This window comes from Lonchura striata, chromosome 21, assembly GCF_050655825.1.
Source record: "Lonchura striata isolate lonStrDom1 chromosome 21, ASM5065582v1, whole genome shotgun sequence".
Classification (NCBI taxonomy): domain Eukaryota; kingdom Metazoa; phylum Chordata; class Aves; order Passeriformes; family Estrildidae; genus Lonchura; species Lonchura striata.
This window is the reverse complement of record NC_140723.1, coordinates 1,375,700-1,392,483: the sequence shown is the minus strand read 5'-3', so window position 1 is coordinate 1,392,483 and position 16,784 is coordinate 1,375,700. Positions and strand designations below refer to the sequence as shown.

Here is a 16,784-nt window from a genome sequence, read left to right as displayed (position 1 = left end):
CATCCCCTAAATCAATTCTCATACATGATCAAAGCAGTTCTGGAAATTTTCAAGTGTGGGGAAAACCAGTCCTGTAATTTTTTCTCCTCTAAAATATACAGTCAGGTTCCAAAGCATTAAAAAATAATAATAATAAAGTCTTAATCTACTGAATCTAAAAACACTCGAGTTTTATGCCTGTGTTCAGAGTGTGTATATTGGGGACAGCAAGATTAGACATTCTCTAACAGGTCACCTATGTGTGTGTTTTGTCTTCCAGCTGGCAAGGGCATTGCTCTGGCATTGTTGTGGGGTTTTCTTTTGAATGACCAAAAGATGCCACTACTACTGCCTGTTGCCTTATGAGAGTATTCTGGGCTTTCATAGACCTTGTTGTGCGGAATTAATCCTTTATATTCACCCCGAATTATCTTTTTCTTAGCCTCATAATTGTTTGTTCTTCAGCCATGTCAGAACCAGAAAACACCAAAATTCAAATTCCCCAAATAGTTCAGGATTGTCTTATTTCCTTTTCCAGTGGGGATGGGAGCAGCTAGAGTGGTGCTGTTACAGCTTCTCAGAGCTGCTCTCTTGTTGCCCTCATCTAATATTTAGCTTGGGTGTGCATGCAGCTATCTCATGAGTTTAATTACTGCATAGTCTCTGTGGCAATTGGTCCCTTTTCAGAAGTGGTTTCAGGGCAGCTGTGATAAACTGGTGGAGGAGATAAAGCTGGGTTTTAACTTCCCATTAAAAGAAATCGTCATCTGCAAACACTCTACTATGCAGACACTAATTGCACTGAGATGAAAAACAAGCCCACACTTGGTTCCAGACTCTTTATTTAAGGTAACCATTTTCTCAATGCAGTTCTAGACTGTTTGAAGTTTGGGCTCTTTCCCTATACAAATCCCTTCAAACAAGAGGCAAGTCTAATGTCCAGAAGTAACAGTGAATATTCTGCATGTATTCAAAATAATTTGTGATCTGAACTCTAACAAGCAGATCCGGATTTGATGTTGATGCACCCGAGCACGTCCTGCTGCTCCCTGTATTCAGTGTGCATTGCCTGCCTTTCAGGAGCAAGCAAATGCATTCATTTCTCCCTATCACCCTATCTTTCCTGTTCTGGCTGCTCAGCTCCACTCTGACAAGCACAATAAATGTGTCCTCCTGGGTCCTTGCAAGCCAGGCATTAGTCACACTGTGCATTTCAAGGACATCAGGCCGATAGGTTTTCAGCTGAAACAGAAAACATGTCCTGCCAGGAGCCATTTGTTCCAGTTTTGTTGCTTACCAGTAAAATAAAGATCAATGGTTTTTTGGAACCAGAGAAGCAGGTCAGAGAGTAGGAGGGAGATAAGTGGTAAAATGAAGTTGCTGAAGTTAGTTCCCTGAATTTCTCTGAAATAATGGCATGTGGCATTTGGGATAGAATGAGGATCTCTGTCAGCGTGGGAAATGAGTTTCCTCTGGCAGACAGGAGGAACAGGACAGCTCTTGCCTAACAGCAGACAGGACTGGTGCACAGCAGGTCCCACACTGGGTGATTGAAATCAAATTGAGCTTTGTGAAACAAAATGAGAGGATGTTGTATTTGCCGCACTTCCAGAGTAAGTGCCAGTGCAACATCTGTGGTGACAGGGATCAGGATTTCATGTGGCTGCCTCACCTCATCCTGTCTGTATCAGCCTCTCAACTGCCTGTTCAAACCTCTGCCACCCAAGGAAATAAAGCCATTGAATTGATCCTAAAATACAGCCTAAAGAATTGTTTGCTTTACTGAATCAGTGCCTTAGTCACAACTGACTCGGAGGAGTTTTGCTTAGAAAGTGAAATGCCATCAATGCCTTCTCCTTCCTTGGAAATTTCCCAGTTTCAGCATGACTGATTCAGCTGATTAATTCATCTGAGCTGGTAGTGTCATTGTGTAATAAATAAGGTTTACCCAGACATAGCATTTCTTCTCTTAAAAGCATTTCCTCTTCCTAATTCTGCAGAATCAGAACAATTTAAACAAGTCCTGATGGTAACACTGAAACCCCTTCTCACTATGGTCCATGGTGCTCTGTTTTCTCCTGTTAAAATGCATGATACAGCCCTAGTGAAATGCAAAGCACTTTTAAAATGTTGTTTTGCCACACCTAATGATAACTTAGTTCGCAAAAAATGTTTTAATAGAGAATGTGTATGTGAATGCTGACTGGCCAGACATTCAGCCCTCATCAAATACCTTTACATTGACATTAAAGCTGTGTCCATAGTTAGATTCCTAATCAAAATCCAGTATTTGGGTGAGTACTGGGTGTGTATTATGCCATATATTCATCAATGGGCAATCATCTTTCAACTGATGAGATCTTGCCTAGCAAATCTTTACTAATGGGGTGGTTCTTACTCAGACGGTACATTAGTAAGCCTAGTTTGAGAGTCACACTGTGCTGGACAATCCTCCTCTCCACACAAAAGAGAAACACATCATGTAGCACCCTGTCAGCTGAAGCTGCGTTGGCAGAATGTAAAGACTCAGCTCTCTGGCAACAGATGGGCTACAGGCTTCTTCTGACATGATCTGCCATCCAGCATATGTTAGCCAGGCTGAGAAATCAAGGAGGTTTAGACTGAGGCTTTAGCTTTATTTAAAAAAAGGAGATGTCTTAGCTCTTGCTAGAGCAGCTGCCCTACAGTCCATGGAATAACTGGAGTACCTTGGCTAGGGGAGAGCTGCAGGGCACAGGATGGAACGAGGGATGTTCACTGTCTTGGGCCTCAGGGTGCGGCTCTCCAGGCTCTGCAGACAGAGTGAACAGCGAGTAAAAGCGGTTGGTTTTGGGCGTGGAAGAGGAAGAACATTTTTCCTCTGGATGCCCAAATGTACCAGCTTGTACAGACCAGATTCTGTCACCTCCGAGGCCCGAGTGGCTGCTTCAGGGCAGGTTTCTCCAGGTTTCTCACCTTTGCTTTCTCCCCCAACTCGAGTGTGGGGTGACCAGGTAGTGAGCCCTGGGCTTGCCTCAGGACGGAGGAGGAGGCTTTTCCAGCACAGATCAATCTTGGTATTTAAATTGCACAGGAAATAAGGAAATACCACATCTCTAAGATCCTGAACATTCTGGACTTTATTTTTATTTCGCTGTGGGAGTGAAATGGCTAGTAGGTACAAAGCATAAGTACTCAGATCTAATTATAAAATCAGTTGGTTGCATTTTAATTGTCAAAACTCAAAACTCAGATCATGGTATTGATTATTTTTTCCTTTGTTGAAATATTTTCTCATTGGAATTTTGGATAGTAGAGCAAAGAACTTTTCTGTTATAGGACTTGTTCTGTGTAACTTAATGAAAATTATTGATTTATATAGCACTTGGAATTTTTTCCAAACCAGAATAATATTTTCCTTTGATAGAAGTCACAACACTAAAAGGTTTGTTACTCTGCAGGGCAGACTCAGCGATGCACCAAGGTGTGTTTGTGTTTGGACACATTCCTGCAGGATTGCACTTCTAGAGCTGGGAAAACACCAAGGCAGGGTGCTGGGTTAATGGTTGGATTTCATGATAATAAAGGTCTTTTCCAAACTAAATGATGCTGTGATTGTTTGTGCCCGATGCTTGTAGCACCAGGTGTTGGCAGTTTGTTCATCCGAGCTGCTGACTGGGCTGTGCGTCCCATTCCCAGCGTGTCCCTGTACCTGCCTGCCTCTGCCATCAGCTTTGGGTTGGGTAAAACCCAGCGGTCCTGTCTTGTTTTTCTGAAAAGATGTGTGAATATAAGGGCGAAGGCATCAAAATAGCTTTATATGGGGTTAATTATTTCTTAAATAGCTTTATACGGGGTTTAACTCTTCCCAACGACTTGGGGACTTAATCAGCATTTATTAAATGAGCGGTGTGAGGCTTTGGCCAGGCACCAATTGAAATCAGCAGTGTGAGGCTTTAGAGGGGCACCAGTTGAAGTCAGCGGTGTGAGGCTTTGGCCGGGCACCAGTTTAAATCAGCGGTGTGAGGCTTTGGCCGGGCACCAGTTGAAGTCAGTGGTGTGAGGCTTTGGACGGGCACCGATTTAAATCAGCGGTGTGAGGCTTCGGAGGGGCAGCAGGTCCCCTCAGCCGTGTGAGGCGTTGCGGAGGCCCCTCTGCTCCCTCCCCCGGCCCGGTTCTGTCCAGCCCGCGGTACGAAGCCAAACGAAGCCCAGAGCGCCTGAAACAGCGGCGGCGGCGGAGGCGCTGCGGGCCCGGCGGGCGGGAGGTGCCCGTGAGGGAGCACCATGGCGATGCCCGTGAGGGAACACCATGGCGGTGCCCGTGAGGGAACGCCATGGCGGTGCCCGTGAGGGAGCGCCATGGCGGTGCCCCTGAGGGAGCGGCGGTGCCCGTGAGGGAGCGCCATGGCGGTGCCCGTGAGGCAGCGGAGATGCCCGTGAGGGAACACCATGGCGGTGCCCGTGAGGCAGCGGAGATGCCCGTGAGGGAACACCATGCCGGTGCCCGTAAGGGAGCACCATGGCGGTGCCCGTGAGGGAGTGGTGACGCCCCTGAGGGAGCACCGCGGCGGTGCCCGTGAAGGAGCGGCGGTGCCCGTGAGGGAGTGCCATGGCAGCGCTGCCGCAGTGCCCTCAGCGCCGGGGGCGGGGCGCGCCGCAGCCCGCGGGGGTCCGCAATGGGCTCTCCCGGCCACCCCCCGCCCCGCGCCGTTGGTTCGCTCCCTCCCCCGCCTGTGCCCGGCGCGGGCCCGGCCGCCATTTTAGGAGCCGCCGGCGGGGTGGGCGGGGGAGGGAGGGGAGGGACGGTGAGCGGAGCGGCGCCGCGCAGCGCTTCTTCTCCTCCCTCCTCCTCTTCCTCCTCCTCCGCGGGGCCGAGCCGAGCCCTCCGCCCGCCGCACAGCGGAGCCCGGACCAGCGGGGGCGCCAGCCGGGGCTGCGCGCTGCCGTCCCCGCTCCGCGCTGCCATGCCGGCCCCCGCCGCCCGCCTGCTGCTCGCCGCGCTGCTCTGCGGAGCGGCCGCGGCCGCTCGAGGTAACGCGGCTGCGGCGGGCGGGGGAGGCTGCGCGGCGCCTTGGCGACCGTCCGGGTCGCCTGGCGAGCTGCGGCGCGGGCGGGCGAGGGGACGGTGTCCTTGGCGCCCTGCGCAGGGGAGGGAGCGCGGAGGCGGGCGGACATCGAGGGTTGGGGAAGGGGGCAGGATGGAGCTGCGGCCGGGATGACTCCGCCGCGGCCATTGCACCTGCAGAGGGGACGAGCGGATGGCGGCTCGCCCTCCCGGCTCACCTGCGCCCAGCGGCCCCGAGCCGTGCCAGCCGCGGGGGGCCCGGCCCGGCCCGGCCCGGCCCGGCGGGGGATGCGCGGCGGCGGCGCTCGCTGTGTCCGCCCGCCCGGGCCCCGTTATGTAACGGGCGGGCGGCGGGCGGCACTTGTTGCCGGGAGGGTCCAGCGGCAGAGCCGGCCGGAGCGGGGATAAAACCCTTGGGCAGGCGGGCCTGGCTGGGCTGGCGTGGGAAAGCTCCGTGCGGGGATGAGCCGGAGCGGCGCCCGGGCCAGCCCGTGCGGGTTGGCGATGTGAGCGCGGGCCTGTGGCTATTGATTGATCCCGAGGAGCAGCAGCATCATACGCATTGCGGGGCTGCTCCCCGGCAGGCTTCAGTGAGAGGCTCGGAGATGCCTCCTCACCTGAAGGTTACCCCTGGCAGCGGGAATGCTGCTTCTGCAAGATTCAGCTGATCGCATGATGGAGATTTAAGAGCGTTGAAAAGCAGCGTACATTAGAAGTGCGGCTGTAAAATGGCTTATAAATTCCTTGAAGGGAACTTCTAGATCTGAAAAACAGCTCGTTATGGACACATCTTGCTGCAGTTTCCCTGTGTGGGGAGAAGAAGCTGATGCTGTAGTATGTCTCGAAAGTCCTCTGCCAGCTGTTTTGACAGTGGCCATCATTTACCTGTGTAAGATCCCTCGAGTACAATCTGTTCACCAGCGTTCATGGTATCATTAAATGTAGTATTTACTACACCAGTGCACAAGCACAGTGTTTTTGAATATCATCGTTTGAAATTAGGAATAAGATCAAGATCAAAAAACCATTTTCCAAGAAAGCTGCTTGGAAACAAATGGCAGATTCATGCAGCATTACCCAGGACAGCGCTGGTAGGCAGATTTTCTGCAGCTTGTTGGAGGCAGTACCTGTTTTCAGTCAGACCTACAGAGCTGCTGGACTGCAGGTCCTGATCTGTTTAACTTCATCACACATAACTGAGTTACAGAATGAGGGCTGATTCAGTGTAGTATGTGCAGCTGCCTTAGTCCTTGCAGCGTTTTGGCTGCTGTAGGTAGGCCTGTTAATAATATTATGTGGAGATGCACTTAGTGACAAGAAAAGAAAGCTCTGGGCTGCTTGTTTTTATTTCCCTGTTGTTAGGAAAGGCATTTGTTTGGAAGCATTTATAGTAAGCTTTCCATTTTGTGCTGTATTGCTAGTTTCTTTTTTTTTTTTTTTTTTTTCCCAAGTACAGTTGAACTTGCCAGTTTTGCCATTCCTGTTGTTGGAACAGGGGAGTGAAAAGTGGTTTTGTTTTGTTTTGTTTTGTTGATTGTGGAAAGAAAGGGAAATAGCATTTGGGGGATGTGATCTTGCACAAAAAGCAGGTGTGAGCTAGCTGACCTACCATCTTCCCTGTAGTTATTTTAAGGGGTGCAGAGAGTGATTTTTGCATTCTAAAGAGGCATTTTCCTGTCCAGCTGGTGCAAAACTCCTAATTGAATTTGTTTTGTAATTGATCAAGTTGACCCAAATATTTCTCAGGTGGTTGCAGTGGAAAAGCAGTACCTAGCAGTGCATTGTGGCTGTGTTTGCGGGTGAAGCAGTTGGATGTCTCTGCCCAGAGCAGGCTGGGGAGTGGAATGGAGCAGCTCCGGGAGGAGGAGGCAGCGCAGCTCACGGCTGCTGCTTCCCTGGGCCTGACCAGGCAGAGTGGCAGACCTCTGTTGTCTTGGGGCCCTTCCAGCTCACTGTCGTTTAGGAAGGGTATTGATGGAAGGAAGTAATACTATCTTGAAGAAACTTTGCTGATCTGTGATTATTTCAGGAAGTTATGTGGTGCTGTGAATGTCTTAAATCCAAACCACAAACCACTTTGTTACTACCACAGTCTTGCTGCAGATGTTTCTTTGACACAGGAACAGCCTTTTTAATATAGGGCTGGGGATTAGGTAGGTTCTTTCTCCTTTCTAGAGGCAAGGAAATGTAACACTACCCTAAAGCATTATGTAGAGACAATTTGGCTATTTATGTGGCCTGTTCTTTTTTTGTTCTCCAAGTATTTATGAAAGTAAGAAACCACTGAGAAGAGAGAGAGAGAATTAACCAGTGCAAGACCTCTCTACAATATATAGTGCTTGGGAAAGCATTATATACAGCCATCTGTTCATGTAAACAATTTTAATCTCTTTTTCTGTATGTGTTATTTAAAATAATGCACTGCTGTGGAAACTGAAATGGAGGAGAGATGGTCTGGGCAAGCATGGTTTACACTGCATTTTGAATACTCCTGTGCTGGTTGTCTTCTCCCATGTTACCAGGCTGCAGGTTGTGCTGTCTGTGCTGAGGTAGCTGGAAAAATTAACAGAAACTTATGAATAAATGTATCTTTGGTTTGAGGTTGTAATGTTACTGCAGACACAAAATAACCAGTTGCAGATAATTGCAAATATTTTTTTTAGGAGGTGGAAAGAAGCTGGGCTCATGGGCTTCAGTGTGTCATGAAAGTCAAAAGGGTTGAAGTTAAACCCAGGTCAGGCCACAGCTCTGCATAATGTGACCATCCCACAATTTAGAATTCTGATATTCTGGGTAAAACAGTGTTTCCTGCCATGAAGCCCAAGTACGTGATAGCTGAGTGGCTTGCGGCTCTGAAACTGTTATGCAGAGAGGAAGAAACTTCTGTAGTCAATAAAGTTTTCTGAAGAAAAGCTCTTCTGCCATTTTTCTGAGCCTTATCTCATTCCCTTTAGTTCCCTTGGGAGTCTCTCTGAAACATGGTTTGTGGTGTTAAGGGCCACATATCTTGTAGCATTATCATTGTTGTCAAAGACAGAAACGATGCCTCAACTTGAGAGAGTTCAGTGAGGCAGAAGCCTTGGTCTTAAATAAATCTTATTTTGCGCTCTAATTTATTTGTTTTGTACTGATTGACTCACATTGGCTTCTGTAGGGACTAAACCTCCTTAGGAGTCTTTAGAAGGGATTATTGGAAACCTCAGTGCCTTTGAAGAAGTGTCTGTCTGTCCTTTGTTTATAGTATTAGGTCTCATCTCACTTGGCTTTGTGTCTGATTGAAAACAAGTTGCAGCTACTGCTCCCAGTGGGTTTCTCTGTTTTTAAATGGAGTCAACAAGTAGAGCCAGAAGTGCCAGCTATACAGGGGTGATGTTTGCTGTATTTCTAAATACTGTTTCTTTTCAAGGAGCAAAGTTTGTAAATATGACAACAGTTAAAAGGAAAGGGGTTTCCACTCTTGCACTATAATTAGCAACATTTAAGATAACATTTATTAAATTAGTTTTTGTAGTTAAAGGCTTATGTTTTCTATTTCAGTTTTCTGTTTAGTGTAAAATATTTTAAATTTCACTTGAAATTAAGGCTTTGTTGTCTTAATCCTATTAAAACTGTTTTGTGGTGGAATCTTTGTTTTCTCTGCCAGTCTTTTATCCGAATTCAAATTTGGTCAGCTCTGCCTAAGGTCTTTGGTGCTCTGAATGTTTCTTCTGTTGCAGTTGTGGATAGTAAAAATTGCAGATAGTTTCTAATCAGTCATTTGCATGTCTCTTAGTTTCATCAGGCTTATAGCAAGACTTCCATGTATCTTTGTGCAAATAAAATCAGATTTAGGCAACTGGTTCAGTGGAAAACAGTAAATTTTCTGTAAGTGGTGATAAACAAATTATTTTTCTCTAGGCAAAATACAATTTGATAAAACCCTGTTGAATCCCTACAGCTATTGGTTTGAATGTGGTCTTTGAAGAGTTAGTGTTAAATGTACAGGCTGATAGTGTGGGCAGCTGATAGATTGTAAATGTTATCTTGTGCTCCAGTGTATGGCAGTTGAGCGTTCAGAGCAGGAGTTAAAAGTCCTCCTTAACTGTGGCAAAGAATCCAAGACAGAGATCTGAAACTGTGGGATGAATTTCAGCCAGGAACCATAGAGGGTAATGGTGGATGTCTTTGCCCTTACTTAATCCGTGTCCTGGGGCATCTCCTGGATATTGCAGGTGAGTCTCCTGGCTTCGCTCCCTCGTGCTTTGCTGCTGCCTTCAGTGCCCAGCAGTGGAAATGGCAGTTTGTCTTGGAACCTCGCACTGTGGGTGAGTTCCATGCTATCAAGAAGGTCAGCATTGGAGCAGAACTTGTGTTCTGTTTTATCCCATTGTTTGGACCTGGTTGAAGGACAGTGACTTTTGATCAAATTCTAGGTTTGAGAAAACTTAGCTAAATAAACAAGTACAATACATCTTTTCATTACCACTGGTTTATCTCAAGTTGCTTATATCCAAAGTTAATCCTGGGTCTTTTTCGTTGGAGACTGGAGGCAGGAGCTGTGAGTGGCAGGCTGGGCAGGACAGAACACACATTGTAATCAGGCCAGGCTACGCCTTCTCTTATTCAGCTTTGCTTTCAGGGTGGAGAAGGCATATTTTATTGTGTAGCTCTTCACTCCTTGGCTCTGGTTAGGTACTACACAGATTTGTTCTTTTAATGATACTGCTTGAAATTTCATCAGAACTGTACTAAATTATGCCTGTTCAAGGTAAGACACGTTGAAGTTTTTATTGTCTCACTGGAAGGCATCCTTGTGATCTCTTGCATCCAGAGGAAGACAATTAAGCAAAAGATACACAGTAATCAGTTTTTGTCAGACCTTCAGGACAAGTAAAGGACTCTTTGCTAGTTCATCTGTGTTAACAGAGACTATAATTCTCTTTTTGTGAATTTTTTAATGCATTTTTCATGAAGTCTCAAAGGTACGTTTTCAGAATGAGGATTTTGTTGTTACTGTCGCTAGATTGAACAAACAGCTTTCAAACTCTAGTACTTGTTACTGAGTTTAATATGTTTCACCAGTTAATTTTTAAGATTTTTTTTTTTACATCAAGCATCTTGATTTAATTCTAACAATATGCAACGTGGCTAGACAGCACTGTATATTAGACGTAGTTAACTAGAAGAAAAAGGGTTCCAACTACAGTCCTTTCTGGGTGAGGTGTGTTTAATCTTTGGTCATGTAGGTGCCAGATCCCATCTGAGTTAAATAAACTTCTGACCACTTGTAAGAAGAAAACAGAAGTCCTCAGAAAGGACTTTGATAAGTACATTTAATTTTAGTATTTGCTTTCAAATTACAGAACTGAATTAATCTGATTGACTTAATAGCCTGTGATTAAAGTTTCCATACTAGCCTTAAACCCAGCTGCCCTGCCTACCTGTTCATCTACATTCATTAATTCTTTTAGGCAGCAGGAAAAGGTTGCTGCTGGTTATCTGCTGGATTGTGTCCTGCGGCATCAGCCATTGCTTTTGGGAAGGAAGCATCCTTGCTTTGAGGAGCATTCCCTTTGCTGCAGAACAGTCAGGCTGGTCTGTTCTGGTTCAGGAGACAATAGCAGATGGTATTTTCAAACCTGGTGTTGGAGGCTGTTCCTCTCCCTGTAGCAGCAATTACCTGCCGAGAGCAGAGCTGGGAGTGGCTGGTGCTGTCCTCGTGGGACGGGTTCTGTCAGGCTGGGCAGCAGGAGGGTGTTCTGTCAGGCTGGGTGTTCTTTCAGGCTGGGTGTTCTCTCAGGCTGGGCAGCAGGAGGGTGTTCTGTCAGGCTGGGTGTTCTGTCAGGCTGGGTGTTCTGTCAGGCTGGGCAGCAGGAGGGTGTTCTCTAGGCTGGGTGTTCTGTCAGGCTGGGCAGCAGGAGGGTGTTCTCTAGGCTGGGTGTTCTCTAGGCTGGGTGTTCTGTCAGGCTCAGCAGCAGGAGGGCTCTGCAGGAGCATCTCCATTCAGGGTGACACCCGGGAGATGCCTGTGCTTAGCTGGCCTTGCAATTTCTTTGTGCCCACTAAAAGGCAGGCAGAAGTCTTCAAGCTGCCTGTGCCAGCACAGCTCCCCCCACTTGACTAGATTAAATGCTCATTGGGATTTACAGCAGATTCCAGCTGAGGTGCGTACAAATAGTGTGAATATTGTATTTCAAGGAAACCGATGTGGTTTATCCCAGTTAAATGGCAAGAGATTAACAGCTCAGGGCACTTCGTTAATGTTGAGTTTGGGATAGGTTGCTGTTCTGGTTTGAAATTACCAGTCTGTCTTGGAACAATTTCTGTAGATTGCAAGAGTTCTGTGACAATTAAACTACCCTTCACAGTCCAGCATTTAATGCTATTTAAGCAGCTGAGATCAGGATGATACTTGGTTCAGTTTGATTGAAGGGAAGCAGTGATGTATTGCTCATGAGCTGTACTTCATATTTCAAATGCTAGCTTGAGAATTCCTTCCAGTGTGTGGTTATGCTGAAGTCAGTAGATCACAAATATGGATAACAGGCCTTTCCTGGATATTCAGCAGTAACTTTGGTGTTTTAAAATCCAGTGATGTTTAGCCTTCATACACACAAAGGGATTTAAGCTTTATGTTTTAAAATCTGGTGATGTTTTAGCCTTCCAAAACACAAAGGGGTTTAAGCTTTATGATTTTATTGTCTGCAGCACAATAAAAAGACATGACTTTGCTTTCAACTGGGCCTGTTGTTTGAAGGTTCACTAGACTCTGCAGATGCTCAGCATACTCAAAATTCTGTTCATATGTGGTTACAGTACTTCAAGGTTTTATAGAACTCCCTACCCAGCAGTAGTGGGATTTAGGAGGTTGCTAAATTAGGAGAAGATTTCTCAGAACATTAAAAAAACCTAAGTATTTTTGTAATCCATGTTCAGAAGCATTAGAATGGAGATGGAGGGGTTTTTCTGGCAGTGATTTGTTCTGGTATTTAATACCACATCCTTGCAAGGATGAAGATGAACTGATGAAAGGACTCCGATTTTCAGTTGGGGTAACTGTCCCAGATGTACTGACAGAAAAACACAACTGTGACCTCCTTGTACTCCCGAAGCCAAAGCTGTGTTGGTGACATGGTTTTCTTGAGGTCAGGTGTGAGTTGTGGCTGAGTGTTCCATGGGAGCCCCAGACCTGAGCAGTTCCTGGCACCTTCCCTGGGAGGGAGGAGTGTGTGTTAGCAGCTCTGAGAGGAGCAGGTTTGTTCTGAAATGCACGTTCCTGGGAGGGTGCTGCAGCACCGAGCTTCTCGGGGTGAATGGAGCAGTGTGCTCGGCATTTACTGCCTCTGTGCTCTGCTGCATCCTGGAAGTGTGCCTGTGTGAGCCTACTGAGGCAATAAACACAGTGCTGCCATATTAAGTGAAACCACATGGAGTAATTAAACACAGTTTGCATTAAAACAGTTCCTTGTGAGATCTTTCTTGCTGCATTGTTATGGGTGAAGAGATGATATATCCTGACTGCTGTTGCTACTAACGAGTAAAAGATTGCAGATGAAAGCATATTGGGAGTATTATGGTTTCCTGTATGAGTTCTCTAGGTCTAATCATTTATTGAAGCGTGCTTTTATCACTGTTTTTTAATTCTCCATGGCAAGCATATGGAATGTGACATGAATCCCTTTTAGTTTGTTGAAGAGGCCGGATTCAAGAGTCTGAGCTAGCCTTCCACCTCTGCCTGTTTTGACAATCTGCTTATTTAATTCTTTAGAGGTGAAGTAGCAGGACTCAGCTGTGTGGTAGTGTTCAAGCTGTAGTGTATATTCTGCTGTAATTGCACCGGCATACATTTCCTAAGTTTTAAGTTCTTGGTCTCCTGCAGACCAAAACCTGGGTGATGTTGCCTGTGGAATGCTCTTTGGTAGGTTTGTTGTAACCTGTAGCAAAGCATTTCTTATATGCATCGTTTGCTGAAGATTACTTGGTTTTGTCTGGTAAGGGCTGTTTTCAGGCCCTTTAGGATGTTTTTTAGTAGACTCAAAGCAGCTGGATACATACAATTTTCCAGAATTGTGTGTGGGGAAATTGCATGTGCTCTTAAGGAACCTTCACCATCCAGGAGGCACTCATGATCACCTGAGCTGGGGATCATAGCATAAAGCCAGATATTTAATAATTAAGGGACTCTCCTGCTGGATTGTCACACAGTAGATGACAACCTAGTAGAGAACATGATTTGATCTTACAACTTTAGTGATGTAGTAGAAAAAACTCCTTTTGAGGCTGACAGGGAAAGACACTGCATTTCTTTGCAGCAGAGGAAGACCAGTCATCTTGAGACAGGCTCAGGTGATCAATTTGAGGCTCCTCAGTGAGAGCTGAAGAATGCTCTTGTGTGAGATTTTTTTGTGGAGTTTCCCAACTACTACAGAGATGAAGTTTATCCTCTTTCCCACCTGTTTCCTTAATGATAGTGAAACCCCCTATACAGGACAAAAAGCTGACATGAGAACAATTCTCTGAGTTACTTTTGAAAAGCCTACAGGGACACTCAAATTTTCTGAACATACTTAGCTAGGATTTTGTCTCAAATCTTTTAGTTTATTAAAACCTTGATTCAGAATTATAAAAGGAAAATACTGAAATTAGTAATATAAAGCATTTTTAAAAGATATTGTCAGTTTCAAATATTTTGACTTGGTATTTTGCTTCCTTTCAGTTAACAAGCATAAGCCATGGATTGAAACAACCTATCATGGCATAGTTACAGAAAATGACAACACAGTGCTCTTGGACCCTCCTCTAATAGCCCTGGACAAAGATGCACCTCTGCGTTTTGCAGGTAAAGAATTCATCTGCATTTCTGTCTGAAGATGTGGAAATGTTTTCTGTTTTACTGTGTTTTCCCTAACAGTAGCATAACATTTAAGACTTTTAGATCCTAGGAAATGTGTGTGCATGGACCAGTGTTTTGTTTCAGGTTTGCAGCTGTATCCAAGTGTCCAATCCAGAAAGTACTTTGCTTCTTTCAATTTCATGTGGTAATTTTTCTGGTGGTTTATTTTTGTTTTTGTATCCTTTTTCTCAATCCTCTAGATTCCACATTTCACAGCATTCAGCGTGGGAGTTCTGAAATAATGATTTTCTTACCATTCTGAAGAGAGTTTTGGTTTCCTTAGCATTTTTTATTTGTGTCTTAATAAAGTGAAAATACTAATTAGTAGAATTAAAATTGTATGTTTACGATAAGTTTGCTTAACAGTGTAGGGTATTTTAAAACCTGAACAACTTCCTCTGGCTGAAGCAAAGGCTTTTTCTCCTCTAGCAAAGAATATAGAGAATGATATGCAAGATATTTTCCAAGTGTGGGCTAGTTGTCAGGACTGACAATTTTCTTATCAACTTCTTCAGTAGATTTTTTTTCTGAAAACTTTTGTTTAGGAATACTGTATTCATTAATTGGATGCAGTATTATGGAAAGTTATTTTTGAAATTGACAGTGTTAGAATGATGTGTTTGATGAATACCACTAGGCATCTGCAGGTATTGAAATTACTTGTGGATAACACAAGCTTAAATTGGATATTTGGAGAAGCTTATTTGGTTAAGCAAAATCTGAGGGTTAAGAGTCCTAGTGAAGTACCTAAAGGATGTGACATGAGCCATTTTTGGGAGCATTGCTTGGCCTGGTTTTATGGAGGAAGAGAGGAGAGTGATTAAATTAAATTAGAGCCATTTGAAAGGTTCAGCACCTGACTGCATTGAGTGCAGCAATTTTTTGGCAGTTTGGTCACAATTTTCTTGAGGTACTGCTTAAAGTAACAGTTTTGTTACATTATCATAAGGCTGTAATTATCTCCAATGAAGTTGAAGATAATGGAGATTTGCTATTCAGAAGCTGAGAGATAATACTAAACCTCTGAAATTCAAACTTCCTCATGTATTGGGTACATATGGCAGAGGCTCTTCTGCTGTCTTAACTGGAAATAAAACTGCTGTCTGTGGACAAAAAACTTTCATTGCCAAATGAAGATGCTTGTGTTGGGATACACAAAATCTGTTAATTAAGAAGAGGAATGGGAAGCCTGAATTGTGTTCTCAGGGATGAGGAGAACATGAATCACCTCTTTCAGTTCTTAAGTGCTTTAAATGTAGGTGCTGGTAGTTCAGCAACATTGAAGAGATTCTGAAAATGGCAGTTTTATACCTCTTGGATAGGAGTGTTTTCAAGAAAGTACTGTCAGAATATCTTTAAATATTTTGCTGTGTTTGCAGAGGAAAACCCAATGTCAAAGCATTTCTTAAATGAGACTTTTCCTGTTGGGTTGATCTAAATTGTATAAACCTGCTTTCATTAAATGAACATTTTTATCAAATGGAAATCATATAAACAGAATATATTTGTATAAACAATATATTTTAGCTTTCAAAAACTGATATTTCTTAAACAGCAGGAGCAGACCAGTGGATTTAAAGAAATTAAGTTTTGAGTATGGCACATGAATGTTGTAAGGAAATTCTCGGTATGAGACTGTTGGGTTTGAATTGCATAAATGTGGAAGGACTGTGCCCTGGGGCTCTGTGGAAGTGTTTGTGGGCATTAAATGGAGCAGTCCTGCAGCCTGTCCTTGAGGAGCCCAGGTGGGTGAGTGCTGCCTGTTCCCAGCACTGCTGGAGCTGTGCTCACGTCCTGGCACAGACCCTGCGGGTGCCCAGCACGTCTGGGGGGTTCCATGTGAGGAGCCAGGGATGTGCTTTCACAGCAAAACAAAGCCCTGCTCAGGATTAAACGGCTGCTCCAGCCCGTACTGCTGTACTCCTGCTTATAAATCACATTTATTCCTGCTTCAAAAGGCTGGATAGTTTCATTAATTGTGCCCTCTAGCTGAGCTGTGAAACTTCTGAATGTCTGCAGATTTAAAATACTTTAAGTAGAGCTTTTTTGCTTTATTTCAATTTTGAGCATGTCGAAACATCTCGAAATGAGTTCATTTAGATGCTTTGTAGTACATGAACTGTGGGGCCAGTAAAAGTAACATTAATTGCTTTGCTCACTCTGTGTTTTTGGGTAGGATCCTAACATTTGAGTGTGCAAAAATAAGTGGAGTTATGTAGACGTTTATTTCTCAGGTTATTTGTATGGTTCTAAATCTGAAATGACACACTTTTGGAAACAGGGTGGATATAGTCGTGCCAGCTTGCCTTGTCAAACTGCCTGGCACATAGGGACAGGATGGAATCAGTCTTCTGCACCATCACTGTTACAGATCTGCTTGAGAAGACAGTGACCATTCTTGTTCCTCAGTGGCTCTTTTCTACATTACAAATTGAATCGTGTCAGAATCTGATCCTAAGTGGTTTTGCTGAAAAAAGAATAAAAAAAAAAATAAAAAAAAGGACAGTTACATTTTTTATTGTACGTTTATTGTTTGTGCCTAAAACCAGTTTGATGGCTGAAGCTCTCCAGCAGGGATTTCCCCTTTACTATGCATAAAGGAACTGAATTTCTATTACATTTGAAACAGACTCTGCTGTATCTGGATGCCTTCACACAGCTGAATGTGCAGCGGAGGGTCTCATAGCCAGATGTTTGAAGTTTTGTTTTTTTTTGATGTGCCTGTAACAGGGCTTCAGTCCCTCTTCCCCCACCCCTAGAGAAAACCACTTCTCAGCCACAGTCCTTTATTTCCCTCTTGTTATTCTGGGATGCAAGTAGTATTTTGTGGGGGTTAGGAATTTTTAATTTAAAGCAGGAATATGTGGAGAGCTTTGAAAAAGATCT

The 16,784-nt window shown here is 44.7% G+C and overlaps 1 protein-coding gene across 4 annotated transcripts in view; it reads left to right on the top strand.

Annotated features, from left to right (window-relative positions):
• The first annotated feature begins 4,855 nt into the window (after positions 1-4,855).
• Positions 4,856-16,784, top strand: part of CLSTN1 (calsyntenin 1) — a 29,450-nt gene continuing 17,521 nt past the window's right edge. For all 4 annotated transcript variants that reach the window (XM_077788098.2, XM_021537793.4, XM_077788097.2 and 1 more), the window contains exons 1-2: positions 4,856-4,992; positions 13,722-13,844. In XM_077788098.2, the coding sequence (XP_077644224.1) occupies positions 4,926-4,992; positions 13,722-13,844 (190 nt within the window). In that variant the 5' untranslated portion in view covers positions 4,856-4,925. The remainder of the gene's footprint in view (positions 4,993-13,721; positions 13,845-16,784) is intronic.